General features: G+C 44.7%; 1 protein-coding gene across 1 annotated transcript in view; it reads right to left on the bottom strand.

Moving 5' to 3' along the window:
* The window catches only part of CRAMP1 (cramped chromatin regulator homolog 1), a 32,175-nt gene that overhangs the window by 12,258 nt on the left and 4,660 nt on the right, over positions 1 to 15,257 (bottom strand). Inside the window, exons 2-9 of the mRNA XM_015821292.2 lie at positions 10,277 to 10,464; positions 8,211 to 8,364; positions 6,913 to 6,996; positions 6,049 to 6,097; positions 5,146 to 5,231; positions 3,799 to 3,922; positions 3,308 to 3,389; positions 1,092 to 2,372 (exon numbers count right to left, since the gene is read on the bottom strand). Coding sequence (XP_015676778.1) covers positions 1,092 to 2,372; positions 3,308 to 3,389; positions 3,799 to 3,922; positions 5,146 to 5,231; positions 6,049 to 6,097; positions 6,913 to 6,996; positions 8,211 to 8,364; positions 10,277 to 10,464 — 2,048 coding nt within the window. The remainder of the gene's footprint in view (positions 1 to 1,091; positions 2,373 to 3,307; positions 3,390 to 3,798; positions 3,923 to 5,145; positions 5,232 to 6,048; positions 6,098 to 6,912; positions 6,997 to 8,210; positions 8,365 to 10,276; positions 10,465 to 15,257) is intronic.

Below are 15,257 nucleotides of genomic sequence, written 5' to 3'. Positions count from 1 at the left end.
GCCAGCTAATGAGAAGGAAGGACTCACTGGAGAAGAGCCTGATGCTGGGAAAGATGGAGGGCAATAGAAGAATGGGATGACAGAGAAGGAGGTGGCTGGATGGAGTCACTGAAGCAGTAGGCGTGAGCTTCAATGGACTCCAGAAGATGGTAGAGGACAGGAAGGCCTGGAGGAACATTGTCCATGGGGTCGCGATGGGTCGGACACGACTTTGCAACTAACAACAACATATGTAAGGGTGTAGGTATATACGTACGTTGTATATAGCATGTTTATATGTGCGTTATGTACTGTACACTTTTGAGAGCAGGCAACAGAATTTCATTTTTAATGTGTGCCAGTGTGCCCACAGTAAAAAATGACAATAAAGGTTATCTTATCTAACTATCCTGGGGCAGGATAGTGGTGAATTCACTAATTATCTAGCCCAGGGGTCCATAAATATTTGCTTTAAGTCAAGTGCTGCATCATTTTGAAAAGCTTTTAAAGACTAGCCTAGAAACCAGTAAAGCCTCATAAAACTTCGGTGCACCCACCTAAAACTGATCATTATATTTATACATGTATGAATCCCATTATAATCAGTTCTGGTTATTGCACACATATCTACATATCTAAAATTGACCTCTTAAAATCGTAATTTTGGATTGGATACATATGAAGTGAAATCGCAGAAGTGGGAATGAGGTGGGCCTGACGTGGTCATGTAAATTTTGGCTTAGCTATTGCACTGCTTAGCAACAGAATTGCTGTCGTTAAGTGAGGATTATGTCTAACTAAGAAACGATGAAAATTCTCCCTATTTTGCCTTTTTTGCAATGAACAACGTTAACCACCATCGCAAATAATCTTAAAAAGAAGATCCAAATTATACCAAAATAAGCCTATTTCCTTAAGTCATCATTTCATAGGCGAGAGGCAAGCAGAGAAGGGAAGCTGCAAGCCAGCTGCAAAAGATTTAAAGGCCACATCTGGATAAGTGGGAAAGATGGAGGACCTTCGATCCAACTTACTTCGCAGGAATTGGCTATGACGACTTAAGAGGTGACAATTTGGTCCAATCTGGGGTCTTGAGTCCAACGGATACTTACCGGTTTGGGGTTCACTTCGGTCGAGATGAGTTTCAGGAGGCAATTGAGGAGTTTCTGTTTATGAAAAGTGGCCGATGGAGGGACACATTTCGGTTCAGCGACCTGCTCCCCGGCATCTTGGGTTTCCTGCCCCAAGACCGTCAGCCAATCGTATTCTAACTGCAGTTTGTTCGGCTTGCCCATCATGAGGTAGATTTCAGCCAAGGTAAGGCTGTCAGACGTCCGCAGGCTCCATCCCTTCTCTCGCACTTGCTGCGCGAGGCGGCCGGGGTCGTCCTTGACAGACTTTGTGACCATCTGTCCCTGAGCTGGAGGCGCTGGCGGTGGCGGAGGCGGTGGCAGTGAGGTGTTGAGCTTCTCCTGAGTGTCCTCCGTGACCGCATCAGGGGGCTCCTTAACACACGGTTCGGCTTGAGGTCCGGAGCAGTGGAAAGCCTGAGTTTCAGAAGCGGAGGGACCACCGCTGGGCAATTCCAGACTGCCACTCGCCAACGGTGTGGGACTGCCGGTCTCTGCGGCGCCAGGCAAAGCCCCGCCGGCGGGAGAACGTTCCGGCAAGGCAAGCTCTTTTCTATCCAGCTTCTCCGCGCAAAGACACTTCTCAGGGACAATCAGATCGTGGCAGGACTTCATGTAACGAGGGAACGGATCGAGCAGGGAGAGCTCTTCCAGGTCCGGCGGGAGATCGCCACAATTGCACTTGGCGCTGCCGGCGTCCACCGCGGCGGGCAAGGCAACGATGGGCGCCGCCTTTCTGCTCTCGGCCGCCGGGATGGACTTCTCCAAGCTCCCACTCGGGCCCTGAAGCCCGGCACCTGGCTTGCTGAGATGGCTGACGACACTGAGGTCCGAGAAGGCTGCTTCGGCAAGCCCAGCTTCGGGGGAGCAATCTTCCGGGTTTGCAACGGGATCCAGGGTCAGCTGAGGAGTTCTGCTCACTTCCGCGGCCGTGTCGGGCTTGGCTCCGCCTTTACTTTCTGCCCCCCGTGAGTATTTCACCTGCCCTCTGGCTGTCCCCTGACCGCTCTGGATGCCTAGGATTTGGGCAGGGGGCAAGAGGTGGACGTCCTTGGTACTCTGCTTGCACCGGCCCGATTCCTGCCAATGCACTGTGCAGAAAGCTTTGGAGTGTACCACGCGGGCAACCCCAGGCAGGGGTGTCAGCGTACAGTTTTCCCCCGGGAAAAGGTGAAGCATCGTTTGGTCTTCGGAACAGCTGCTGCTGCTGCTGGTTTCGGCCTCTCTACAATCCTGCAGCTGCCTCTCGGCTAGTGTTTTCCTCTGCGTGCAGGAGGTTTAGGAAGACAGGGGTGGAAAAGCAAAAAGGGCAGGCCGGACCTGTAAATATTTCCCCGGAAACCCCAAACAAGTCGGTGGCACCCTGCTGGATTACCCCGAAGAGGAGGAGGGCTACTAATAAGACTGCAAAGGTAAAAAAAAAAAGCTGGAAAAGGAACTCTTGTCCTAAGGAAGAGACGGCTTAATGAACATTAGTACAGGCAGTCCTCAATTTACCGCAGCTCATTCAGTGACCGTTCAAAGGTACAACAGCACTGAAGGAAGCGAACTAGGACCGTTTTTCACACTTACGGCCGTTGCAGCATCTCCGCGGTCAGGTGATCAAAATTCGGGGGCTTGGCAACTGGCATGTACTTATGACGGTTGTGGGTGGCCCGGGGTCACGTGATCCCCTTTTGCGGCCTTCTGACAAGCAAAGTCAATGCGGAAGCCAGATCCACTTCACAACCGCGTTACTAACTTAACAATTGCGCTGATTCATTTAGCACCTGTGTCAAGGTCGTAAAATGAGGCAAAATTCACTTAACCACTCACTTAGGGACAGAAATTTTTGGCTCCATTGGGGTTGTAAGCCGAGGACTACCTGCAATGTTAAAAACGCCAACTCTTGGAACAAGGAAGTCACTAAATCAGGCTCCAAAACCCAAGCAAAACACGTTGAGGTTCTTCTGAGCGGTTTCCTTTATTGTTCCTCAACTATAGACAAAAAATCTCGCCAAGCTAAAACTATTTGCATTATTAAACATGTACTCTGGCAACTATTAGGGAGGAGCTGTCTTCACCCCATTTCTCCCACACGAACTATCTAACTGCAGTGTTCCTGGCTCCTCCAGAATGCAGCCCCTCCCTCCCTCCCCCCCCTTGGGAATCCAGACTATATTCCATGCCACTGACTTCTGCATTAAGAGAAAGGATACGATACGCACTTCGTGGAGAGCCCATTTTTGTTTCAGGAACTCAATGAGGCTGGATACCTTCCGATGCAGCTCCACGATCATTCTGCCAAGTCACGGGAGAAAGAACGAAAGGATCAGCAAATGAGGGAAACGTTAGCGAAGGAACAATGTCATTAGATAAGCTGAGGAAAACGAACGTCGGCCTTCCCAGTCTCTACCTCTAACCCAACCTAGGATTCTATTACTCCCATTTTTACTACACCGGAGAAAGACACAGAAATAATAGCACAGGATATGAGATCTTAAACACCGATGTATTTTAACAGGAAAGGAAAAAAAAAACCTACAAATCTTGTTTTTAATGGCTCAGATCCTTTGCAGAACGTGCCAACCACATTCTAAAAATTCTCAGCTCAAACCGAGTCAGCCACTTATTTTGCTTGATGCTTTGGATCCGATTCCAGGGCTCCAGATTCCACCCGTTCATCTCCCATAGCCGGCCTTTAAAGTACCTGAGACGTGGGTTCTGGGCCAGACTCTGCACCCGGGCCCACGCGTGGTTATTCCGTGGCTGCAGTTCCACAGGAACCTTCAGAGGAAGACGCACAGGCTTCTGATCTTCCTCGTCGCTTATACCTATAGGACACAGCAGAAGACATGCAGGAAATACTAAACCTGAGAGGCCGGTTAAGCAAAATGCTCAAGGAAATCACATATCAAGAAAACAATGCACAGATGATGATGATGATGATGATAATAATAATAATAATAACAACAACGACAATAACAACAATAATAAAATTGGAAGGTCATCTAGTCATCTTGGAGGTCATCTAGTCCAACCCCCTGCTCAGGCAGGAAACCCTATACCCTTTCAGACAAATGGCCGTCCAGTCTCTTCTTAAAGACTTCCGGTGTTGGCGCATTCACCGCTTCCGGAGGCAAAAGTTGTTCCACTGATTGATTGTTCTAACTGTCAGGAATCCTCAACTTACACCCAAAATTTCTGTTGCTAAGCAAGACAGTCGTTAAACGGGTTTTGCCTCATTTGACGACCTTTCTCGCCACATTTGTTAAGTGAATCACTGCAATTGTGGAGTTAGCTACAGGATTGTTAAGTGAATCTGGCTACCCCACTGACTTAAGAACAAAGAAGAATAGAATAGAATAGAATAGAATAGAACATAATAGAACATAATAGAACATAATAGAACAGAACAGAACAGAATAGAATATGGAATGGAATAGAATAGAATATTGGGAATAGAATAGAATAGAATATGAAATAGAATAGAACATAATAGAACATAATAGAACAGAACAGAACAGAATAGAATATGGAATGGAATGGAATAGAATATTGGGAATAGAACAGAATATGAAATAGAATAGAACATAGAATAGAATAGAATAGAATAGAATAGAATAGAATAGAATAGAATAGAATAGAATAGAATAGAATAGAATATGGAATGGAATGGAATAGAATAGAATAGAATATTGGGAATAGAATAGAATAGAATATGAAATAGAATAAAACATAGAATAGAATAGAATAGAATAGAATAGAATAGAATAGAATAGAATAGAATAGAATAGAACAGAACATTGGGAATAGAATAGAATAGAATCTGGAAGGGACCTTGGAGGTCTTCTAGTCCAGCCCCCTGCTCAAGCAGGAGAACCTATACCATTTCAGACAGGTGATTGTCCAGTTCACGTATCAAATATCTCTTTGGTACATGCTACATCCCAGCCTCTGCCTTTAACAGTGAGCGTGACACGGGCCGGGGGCACACGGGATCTTCACCCCTGCCAGCTGTGTCAAGCAGCTCTCCTGCCCAGAATTCCCGACATACCGTCTGGATCACAGAGCTTCTTCAGAGCCCTGCACATGGGTGCCTTGATACGAAGGTTCCTGCCTTTGTAGCGAACCGTTGTGGCTCTGAAAAGAATGATTAAAAAGGGGTTAGATGCTTGAAGATTTGATTTGGTTATTTATATCCCGTCTTTGTTATTTTTGCAAATAACTCAAGGGGGAGGAGGGGGAGAACATATCCAAACACACCCTTCTCCTATTCTCCCCACAACGACGAGCCTCTGGGGTGGGGTGGGCTGAAAGAGAGCAACTGCCCAAAGATACCCACTGGTTTTCATGGCTAAGGTGGGACTAGAACTCCCAGGCTCCTGGTGATTGGCCCAAAGTCACCCAGCTGGCTTTCATGCCTAAGGCAGGACTAGAACTTACCGTCTCCTGGTGACTGGCCCAAAGTCACCAGCTGGCTTTCATGGCTAAGGTGGGACTAGAACTCCCAGGCTCCTGGTAATTGGCCCAAAGTCACCCAGCTGGCTTTCATGGCTAAGGCAGGACTAGAACTCAGAGTCGCTTGCTTTCTACCCTAGTGCCTTAACCCCCAGGAAAGTACATTTTTTTTGTGATGGGCACAATCTACTCTCTTCCAGTAGTATTTGTCTTTATAGGATCCAAATCAAAAGCAGGACCATTTTCTCATTGAAAACCTCAAGCAAGTATTTGGTCATTCTTGATGCTAACATTAATGCCTTTATTATTTAGATTAATGTTAGTTACCCCACTTCAAGAGATTTTGGGGCAGCTTACAATGTGCACAATATACTGAAATCATTCCATCTGTCACTTGACAAGAGTACAAGTTAAAACAAAATATCTGTTCTGAGCATTTGCAACGTGAAAGAATGAAAGATGTAAAAGGCAGTAATCACCTTTTAAAAATATTACTCACCCAGCCTGGATAAGCTCATTGAGTTTAGCTGCGTTTTTGTCATCCATACCTTTAAAGAACATGAACAAATTTGAGTGATGGGCAGAATATCAAAAACAAAACATGGCAGCAGAAAATAATTAACTACAAAACTGTCATTCCTGGGGGGGGAATATCATTTTAATTAAACCTCAACAGAGCAAGTTTCTTCATGTTGTTCTACAAAATGAATTTTAGGCATCAAGCATACACCATTTAATTGTATGTAACTCAAATTCCTCAAATCACAAATCTATATTATTTTTTTTTAAGTATGAAATGCACTTCTCTCTCTCTCTGAACTACTTGTACAAAGCTGCATATCCCAAGAAGAACTATGATGATGAATGGAAGAGGAGAAGGAACGTGTTCAACTGAGAAAGCAAAAATTTAATAAGAATTTTATGGTCACTTTAGATGAGATATATTGATTTAAAAAAAAAGTTGCTCAGAATGCATTTTAGTTTTCATTCTAAATCTGTAGTCAGATATGATCTCTGTATTCAATTCTGCAGAAGTCATCCTGTGTCGTTCTTACCCTTCTGCTAGGCAAGGATTTCTCATGGTATGTGAAATTACACCCCCAAATAACAGATGCTTCCTTGCGTGTTTTCTGCTTCCTTCTACTCTGCGTGAAAGAGCAAAAACTACAGATCATGCTTGGAAATCTCTCCCACACAAAGCCAGAGAGAGGCACACGGCAGAGCTATTTTGCAAAATACTGTAAAAGGGGAAAACTAGAAACATCTGGCAAAACGGTTTGGAAACGGTTTTTCCCCCCCGGAAGCTAAAAGGCAAGCCCCATACTTTCTCATTTCATGACATCGGAAAAAACAGAATACTCACAGCCCCCAATCTTCTTTCTGAGCTCCCCATAACAAATTAAGCCATAAAGCTCAAGGGAGGACTTTTTCAGCCCTTGAGAAAACACTGCAAAAGAAAGAAAAACACAGGTGTTCAAAGAAAAGGACATACCACAAACTTGCATGGGATTTGATTAAACTAAGAGATTCGGCATCCTCTTATTTAAGGATCTATCAGGCAAATACTGAGATTTATTTCAACATTACAGGATCCCTGCAATTCATGTAATTTTACTCTCTGAAAAAGGGATACATTTTACAGCTGGTTTTAGGAGGACACCGACACCTACTCCCACATTTATCTTTTTGCAATATTCTGATTTTTCCAAGATATAAAAAAATGCTAGGCTGTTCGTTTAGTGACCGTTTGAAGTTACGACGACACTGAAAGTGACTCAGGACTGTTATTCACACTTATGACTGCTGCAGCACGTTCAAAATTCAAATGCTTGGCAACTGGCTCATATTTATGACGGCTGCAGTGACCCAGGATCATGTCTGACAAGTGAAGTCAATGGGGAAGCCTAATTCACTGAACAACTATGTTACTAACTTAAGAACTGCAGCAATTTGCTTAACAACTCTGGCAAGAAAAGTCGTAAAATGGGGCAAAAACTCATTTAACAACTATCTCGCTTAGCAACAGAAATTTTGGGCTCAATTGTGGTCATAAGGCGAGTGCTAGATTTTATTTTACAGTGATGGTGAACCTTTTAGAGACGGAGTGCCCAAAAACTGGCCCCACCCCTGCCCCACTCCACCCCCTGCCCCACCCCGCAGGGCCACTCACCACCTCCAGGGCCCACCGCAGATCGCCCAGGCAGCCCAGCAGCGCCATGGCGGCCACGCCCTCTGCCCGCGCCCCACAGCATCAACTGTGCGCGTTGGGGCGTGAGGGCAGAGTCTTGTCTATATTGCCTGGCTGCCATGTCCTTGGCTGAGTTGCTCTGCGTGGGCCACGCTCGGGGGTGACTCTCCTCCAGGGGGTTGCTGGTGAGGAGGGGGTCACGGGCGGAGGCAAGGCTGGGGCAACGGCATGTGTGCCCACAGAGAGGGCTCCGAGTGCTGCCTCTGGCACCCATGCCATAGGTTCGCCATCACTGCTCTATTTCAATCACTGATGGGGTGGAGGTCTGCTTCGTCTGAACAAGAATGTGCTCTGGGCAAATCCTAAACATTCCCTCCTACCCCCTATCTACCAGCTGTCCATCCAAAGATAAACTATGCTAGCTTGTTGCATCGTTCATAGAAGCCAACCAAAACCTTTCAGGGTGTGCTCACCATTATCAAAGTCAATGTATTTGGAAATCTTGTGCCAAGTGCGATAATAGAAGTGCCGGACCTGCTCCTTGTTCTTCACCATGCTTGCTGGCTTGCTTTTCTTCTTGTACTTCAGGGCAATATTGTTTTGGATCGCCTCAAAGTCTTTGCCATGCTGAAAAAAAAACGGCAAACATTACGACATGAGAAGAGGGGGCAGCAGGAATAAGCACATGACACACACCTTCCAGAGTTGGGTCAAGTGTTTGTGGGTTTTGGGGAAACGGGCGTTTCCACATGACACCACCAGTTTGACATGTGATTTTCTGCAGACATGTCAAAAGGCAGCACAGGTCTCTAGAATTTGACATTTATTTATTCCAGCATGGTTACAGAAAATAGGTTTTCTGTACGAATGCTAGCATTCAGAATCCTACAAAAGACACGGGTAGAAATCCATTATTCTTACAATCAGTAGGATTAAACAGATAAAATTCTGGTGAATTTCTTCATACTATAATTCCTGGGAACCCAGACAATGCAACTGAAACATGGGTGAAACACGACTGGTAAATCGCAATTCATTCAAAATAATATTCTCAAAATGCTGGGATAACCTATGTATTTCAGACTGCTTAGATCAGGGGTAGGCAACCTGGGCTCTTTTATGACTCGTGGACTTCAACTCCCAGAATTCCTGAGCCAGCCATGCTGAGGGGAAAGGGAGAGGTTTCCAAGCTGAGCCATGCTGGCTCAGGAATTCTGGGAGTTGAAGTCCACGAGTCATAAAAGAGCCAAGGTGGCCTACCCCTGGCTTAGATACATCAATAGGGCATGCAGGTAGTCCTTGACTTACAACCATTTGCTTAGCAACCGTTCAAAGTTACGATGGTGCTGAAAAAAGTGACTTCTGGTCAATTTTCACACGGACAACCGTGTTTACTTAGCAATTGCGTGATTCACTTAACAACTGCAGTGATTTGCTGGGGAAAAAAAGGTTGCAAAATTCGGCACAACTTCATTTAACAACCGCCTTGCACAGCAAGAGAAATTCCGGTCTCGATGGTGGTTGTTAAGTTGTGAAGGACTACCTGTGCGATCTGCCCACTTCTCATGCCAGCCAACAAAATATTCGACGCCTTTTAAAGTTCGCCTTAAAGGCTGCGCATGTATCTTTGATAAGATAAGAGATAAGGTAACCTTTATTGTCATTTTTTTTTACTGTGGGCACAACGGCACACATCAAAAATGAAATTTAGTTGCCTGCTCTCAAAGTGAAACACATACACGACACACACCTAAACATACTATGTACAACATATGTACAGACCCACAGCCCTACATATACGTAGCAAATGAATATTAAACACTGTCCATATTGAATATATAACGGAAGGAGGAAGCTTGAGAGTTCACAAGGTTAATGCTGTAGGGCAGACATGTCAAACACAAGGCCCGGGGGCCGGATGCGGCCCGTGAAGTGGTTTCATGTGGCCCGTGAAGCCATCCTGGAAACAGTGAGGGAACGGCCCCCGCTGCCTTGGCCCTGGCCCAGGCTGGCTGGGAGCCAATGTACAATTTTGTGGTGGCCATCTATGCTGAAATGCATTCAGTCTTAGCTCTACAAGGCCGTCTGGAAACAGCGAGGAACCAGCCCCTGCTGTGTCGGCCGCGCCCCCTGGGTGCATGCTGGGGCGGTGTCACCCTTTGTGAGGAATGAAGAAATGGACCATGCCTTGGCGCTTGCTCCGGTCCCACCCCCTTCTGCCAGAGACCCTCAGATCTGTCCCACTCCTGCCCAGGCCCCCACAGGCACCTTTGACGCGAATGATGTAGAACTGGCCACGCCCACCCAGTAGGCCACACCCACCCCATCCACGCCCACCCAGTAGGCTGCACCCACTCTGGCCACACCCACCCAGCCCCCTGCAGGGCAACCGCAATGCTGATGTGGCCCTCAGTGAAATTGAGTTTGACACCCCTGCTGTAGGGAATGAAACTCTGGCTGAATCTGGATGTTCTGCTACGGATAACACGGAGCCTTTGGAAGAGGACCTGGCGGTTCCCAAGCTTTTTAAAGCACCCACCTCATACAGCCCCTCAAAGAAGGTATTCTTGTCCTCCGTGCTCCAGGATTCCCACTGTCGCCTCACTTTCTTGCCTTCCTCCTTTTCTCCGGTTGAGGAGCTTAGGTTCCTTGAACCGGATTTTGAATTGCCGGCTGGGGTGCTGGATGGGATTCCTGAGGCGTTGCTAGATGATGTCCCACCATTATCTGCACCTTTAGGAGAGAGAAAGAAAAGGGTTAACCCAAGAAACTGTCAAACTGTAGCACAGAGATTGGATGGCAGAGTCAATTGTTAATTTCAGATGCGTTTTTACAAACTGGAGGGCAACTTGAGAGCTCAAGTCGTAAGTCAAGGACTACCTGTAATGGCATCTAAACCCCAAGGAATGCATGAAGGAAGACCTTTTCTATTTTGAAACCTTTGCAACGTTAGAGGAACCTCGGAGTCCTAGTGGACAATCACTTAAATATGAGCCAGCCGTGTGCTGCAGCTGCCAAAAAGGCCAACACAGTGCTAGGCTGCATTAACAGAGAGAGAGAATCAAGATCACGTGAAATGTTAATACCAGTTTACAATGCCTTGGTAAGGCCACACTTGGAATACTGCATCCAGTTTTGGTCACCATGATGTAAAAAAGATGTTGAGGCTCTAGAAAGAGTGCAAAGAGCAACAAAGATGATTAGGGGACTGGAGGCTAAAACATATAAGGAAAGGCTGCTGGAATTGGGGATGTCTAGTCTAATGAAGAGAAGGACGAGGGGGGACATGATAGCCATGTTCCAGTATTTCAGGGGCTGCCCCAAAGAAGAGGGAGTCAAGCTATTCTCCAAAGCGCCTGAAGGCAGGACAAGAAGAAACGGATGGAAACTAACCAAAGAGAGAAGCAACCTAGAACTAAGGAGAAACTTCCTGACAGTAAGAACAATTAACCAGTGGAACAACCTGCCTCCAGAAGCGGTGAATGCTCCAACACTGGAGGTTTTTAAGAAGAGACTGGACAGCCATTTGTCTGAGATGGTATAGGTTTTCCTGCCTGAGCAGGGGGTTGGACTACATGACCTCCAAGGCCCCTTCCAACTTTATTATTATTACTATTACTATTACTATTACTATTACTATTATTATTATTATTATTACTACTACTACTACTACTATTACTATTATTATTATTATTGTTACGACGTTGGGTAAATGACTATGCCAGATGAAACAAGGGATACGGCTATTCAGCCAGGATGAAACATCACCCGTGTTGCTTTGAGAGCATAATCAGCAATATTTCATGATGCCACGCCCATGAAGATGAAATGAGGGTGGATGGCTACCGTCACTGTTTTGATAGGGTGTGGCCATCGCGCAAACTATTTTGCGTGGCAGAGGGTGGAGAAAAGGAACATGGGGTGTTCAAAGACTGGAGTCAACTGACTCTGGAAGGGACAAGAAAAGATTTGGGCCACTGAGCAGGTTGCAAGGTTCAGCCGTGGTAATTAAAGAATATCAGTGGCCTGTAATTAATTACACAGACGATCGAGACTCATCTGCTGCACGTATGGAAATGGCCTTATAAGCCAGCCTTTGCCGGCAATATCAGTGCAACTCTTGTTGAACAAGTCTACAGGAATGGGGTGTTGTAACTTGTTTGCTGCAAATTAACCAGGGTGGTTTTTTTTTAGCAGTCTTGTAGCTATCTTTCACTGACAGGCACATACATGTAATTTTTAAAAAAAGTCCACGTAGTATGTTGAGCATCCTCAAGTATTCCGAAAGGTACTTTTAAGCTCTAACCTAAATGAGTTCTGTCACCATTAAAATGAATATCCAGAAGATGCTTTTTCAGGAGGCAACTGGACTTTCTTGTTTTTCTTTGAAGATGTTTCGCTTCTCATCCAAGAAGCTTCTTCAGCTCTGGCTGCATGGTGGAGAAGGGAAGGATTTATACTCCTTGCAGACAGCTGTTTCCCCATCCTTCCATTCCCCATCGTCTGCCAGGAATATAAATCCTTCCATTCCCCACCATCCAGCCAGAGCTGAAGAAGCTTTTGGGATGAGAAGCGAAAGGTCTTCAAAGAAAAACAGGAAAATCCAGTTGCCTCCTGAAAAAAGCACCTTTGGGACAACCATGACCTGGATTGACTGAGAATCTCCATAGACATTAAAATGAATAAAACAGGTGAGAGACAAGCTAATACAGTCACTAGGAAATAAAGTTAACTGAAATGGATTCTGGCAAAGTAGACGTGTTCTGCTAAAGAGATATGGAGGCTATTTTACATTTTTACATATACATTAATCACTCGACTTACGAGCACAATTTAGCCCAAAATTTATGTTGCTAAGCAAAAAAAAGTTGTTAAATGAGTTTTGCCTCATTTTATGACCTTTCTTGTCACATTTGTGAAGTGAATCACTGCAGTTCTTAACTTAGAAACATGGATCTGGCTTCCCCATTGACTTTGCTTGTCAGAAGGCTGCAAAGGGGGAATCACATGATCCCGGGACACTCAATCATCATCATCAATATGAGCCAGTTGCCAAGCATCTGGATTTTGATCCTGTGACCATGGGGATGCAGCGATGGTTGTTAAGTGTGAAAAACGGTCACACGTCACTTTTCTTTAGAGCCATTGTAAGTTCAAACGGCCACTAAGCAAATGATTGTACTAGCTCAGGGGTAGGCAACCTTGGCTCTTTTATGACTGGTGGACTTCAGCTCCCAGAATTCCTGAGCCAGCATGGGGGAACTGTGGCCCCTTCATGACTTGCGGACTTCAACTCCCAGAATTCCTGAGCCAGCATGGGGGAACTATGGCCCCCTCATGACTCGTGGACTTCAACTCCCAGAATTCCTGAGCCAGCATGGCTCAGCTTGGAAACCTCTCTCTTTCCCCTCAGCATGGCTGGCTCAGGAATTCTGGGAGTTGAAGTCCACGAGTCATAAAAGAGCCAAGGTTGCCTACCCCTGACCTACACAGAAATTCCCACGCTGTCAAAACAGTGTGATAAGCTGGCAGGGAAATTAATCACAGAATTAGGTCAAACCAGGTGACCAATCATTTACAAATATTATTACAGCTTTGGGGAGTCCCTTATCTAGGCATTGCAACAGTCTCTACGTGGAGGTGCAGGAAGCAGCTCTGAAGTCATTCAGAGTGTAGACATGCTCAACACGTTGATGTCATTGATCTGCAAAGAAGAGGCATGTTAGATATACTTCTCTGCCTTGTGGCATGCATTACATTTGGCCTCCAGCGTTGAAGAATTTGCTCTATGTTGGTGAGAAATGTCGAGAGGTAGCATCAAGAAAATGCAGTTGTCTATTTAAATTATAAAACGTAATTGAATTGTTCTACACACTAGATAGGTAAGATTTAGAACTCACGGCCCCAAGAAAAGTAAGTTTCATTCCCTTTAAAGGCCAAACCAGCAAACGCTCTTAAATCATGACAAAATAATTCGGCTAGCCAGATTTCTGATTGTGCCCCAAAAGTTTTTGACAAGCTGATTTACTTTCTACGCTTTTTATCATGAATGCCTTTCGTAACGCTTTTTATCATGAATGCCTTTTGTAACGTGTAAAATACACAGACTCCGTGTTCAAATGTACAATTTTGCCTGAGTATCTTGTGTTCATTTAGCACTTTTTGACAAATTATGAACTGTGCCTAATGAATGGCATACAGATACGGAGATCTGACAAGTGGGTTATAAAAAAATGCGGTACAATCTCAGCCGTGCCCAGGAAGGCATTAACTCAAGTGAATAATGGAAATATCAAGTCAAGGGTATTTATTTGTAATAGCCATCTTGGCAGGCCTGTAAGCTAGTATGAACGTGAGAATAACAATGGCCAACCCATGCAAAATATTCTAGGCACAAGAACAGCTTCAAAAGAGAGAAATAGTTTATGCCTAAAGGATTAGAATCTCTTGCAACTGAAGAAAAAGATCATCTATAGATTCTATAGTAACCAAACAACTACAGCAATCATGAATTCTCCCAAATATTCAAAATTTGGAAAAGACTGTTCGCAATTGGCTGGCTTCACTCTTAAAACAGCTGCCTAATAGTCTGCATTCAGAATACACACAGTGCACTCATTTGAAGCAATTAACGAGGTTAATATTTTTAAGGAGTTAAATAATAAAGTTTTATATCAGAGGAGTTTCTCTTAGGGATGGTAAGTATCAAATATTACACAGTTTTTTCTCTCTCTTAGACATGCTGAATCAATCCTATAATAAGGCATTTCTTTGCCCTGACTGCAAAGTACTTGTAAGGTTTTCCTAGCCCAATGTTTAGACATTGTTCAGCAGAGTCGAAGGAAAAGCTGAAAGCGTCAGGATAGGAATAACCGGCAACAATTTAAAATGAAATACTAGTTTTAACAAGCATGTTGTTAATTTATCCCCTGACACTCTCTTGAACATCCCCAGAAGACATTTCCATGGTTTTTAAAAGGAGGACTCCCTAAAGAACAAAAACTTCCTCTAATAGCTAAACACAAGATGGATATTCCAAGCCCACCAAAACAAGCCAGGATTCCAACACCAAAGCCACACCAAAGCCTTTCTACAACATGCATGATATTCAGACACTTGAAGCACTTAAAGTCTACATCCCCCAAAGCTTATGCCCTATCAATCTGTTTCTCTTTAAAAAGTGCCACAAGATATTCTGGTGTTTTTACTGCAATGGACTAACACAGCTTCAGTTGGGGGGGGGGGAGAAACCTGTTCAAGACCATGAGTGTTGACAGCTAACAAAGGGCCAACATCTGGAAGAAGGAAAAAGCTTGACAAAGGTTGTTTTCTTTTTTCTACTACACCTCATCGTGTGCCAAATTCATATTACTTTCCAATTAAAAGTACAAACCCTCGGAGCACTTTCTTTTAAAAATGGTAAAAATGTCAACTGTAGGACCGAAACAGTTGAAGATATCAGCAAACACTGACATTTGAAAGCATCTGACTGCGTAGATCTATTTTTTTACTTAAGAAAC

The sequence above is a fragment of the Protobothrops mucrosquamatus genome, unplaced genomic scaffold (genome assembly GCF_001527695.2).
Source record: "Protobothrops mucrosquamatus isolate PMUCROS unplaced genomic scaffold, P.Mucros_1.0 scaffold1298, whole genome shotgun sequence".
Taxonomy (NCBI): Eukaryota; Metazoa; Chordata; class Lepidosauria; order Squamata; family Viperidae; genus Protobothrops; species Protobothrops mucrosquamatus.
Note: the sequence above shows the minus strand (reverse complement) of the source record. Positions and strands in the feature narration are given on the sequence as shown.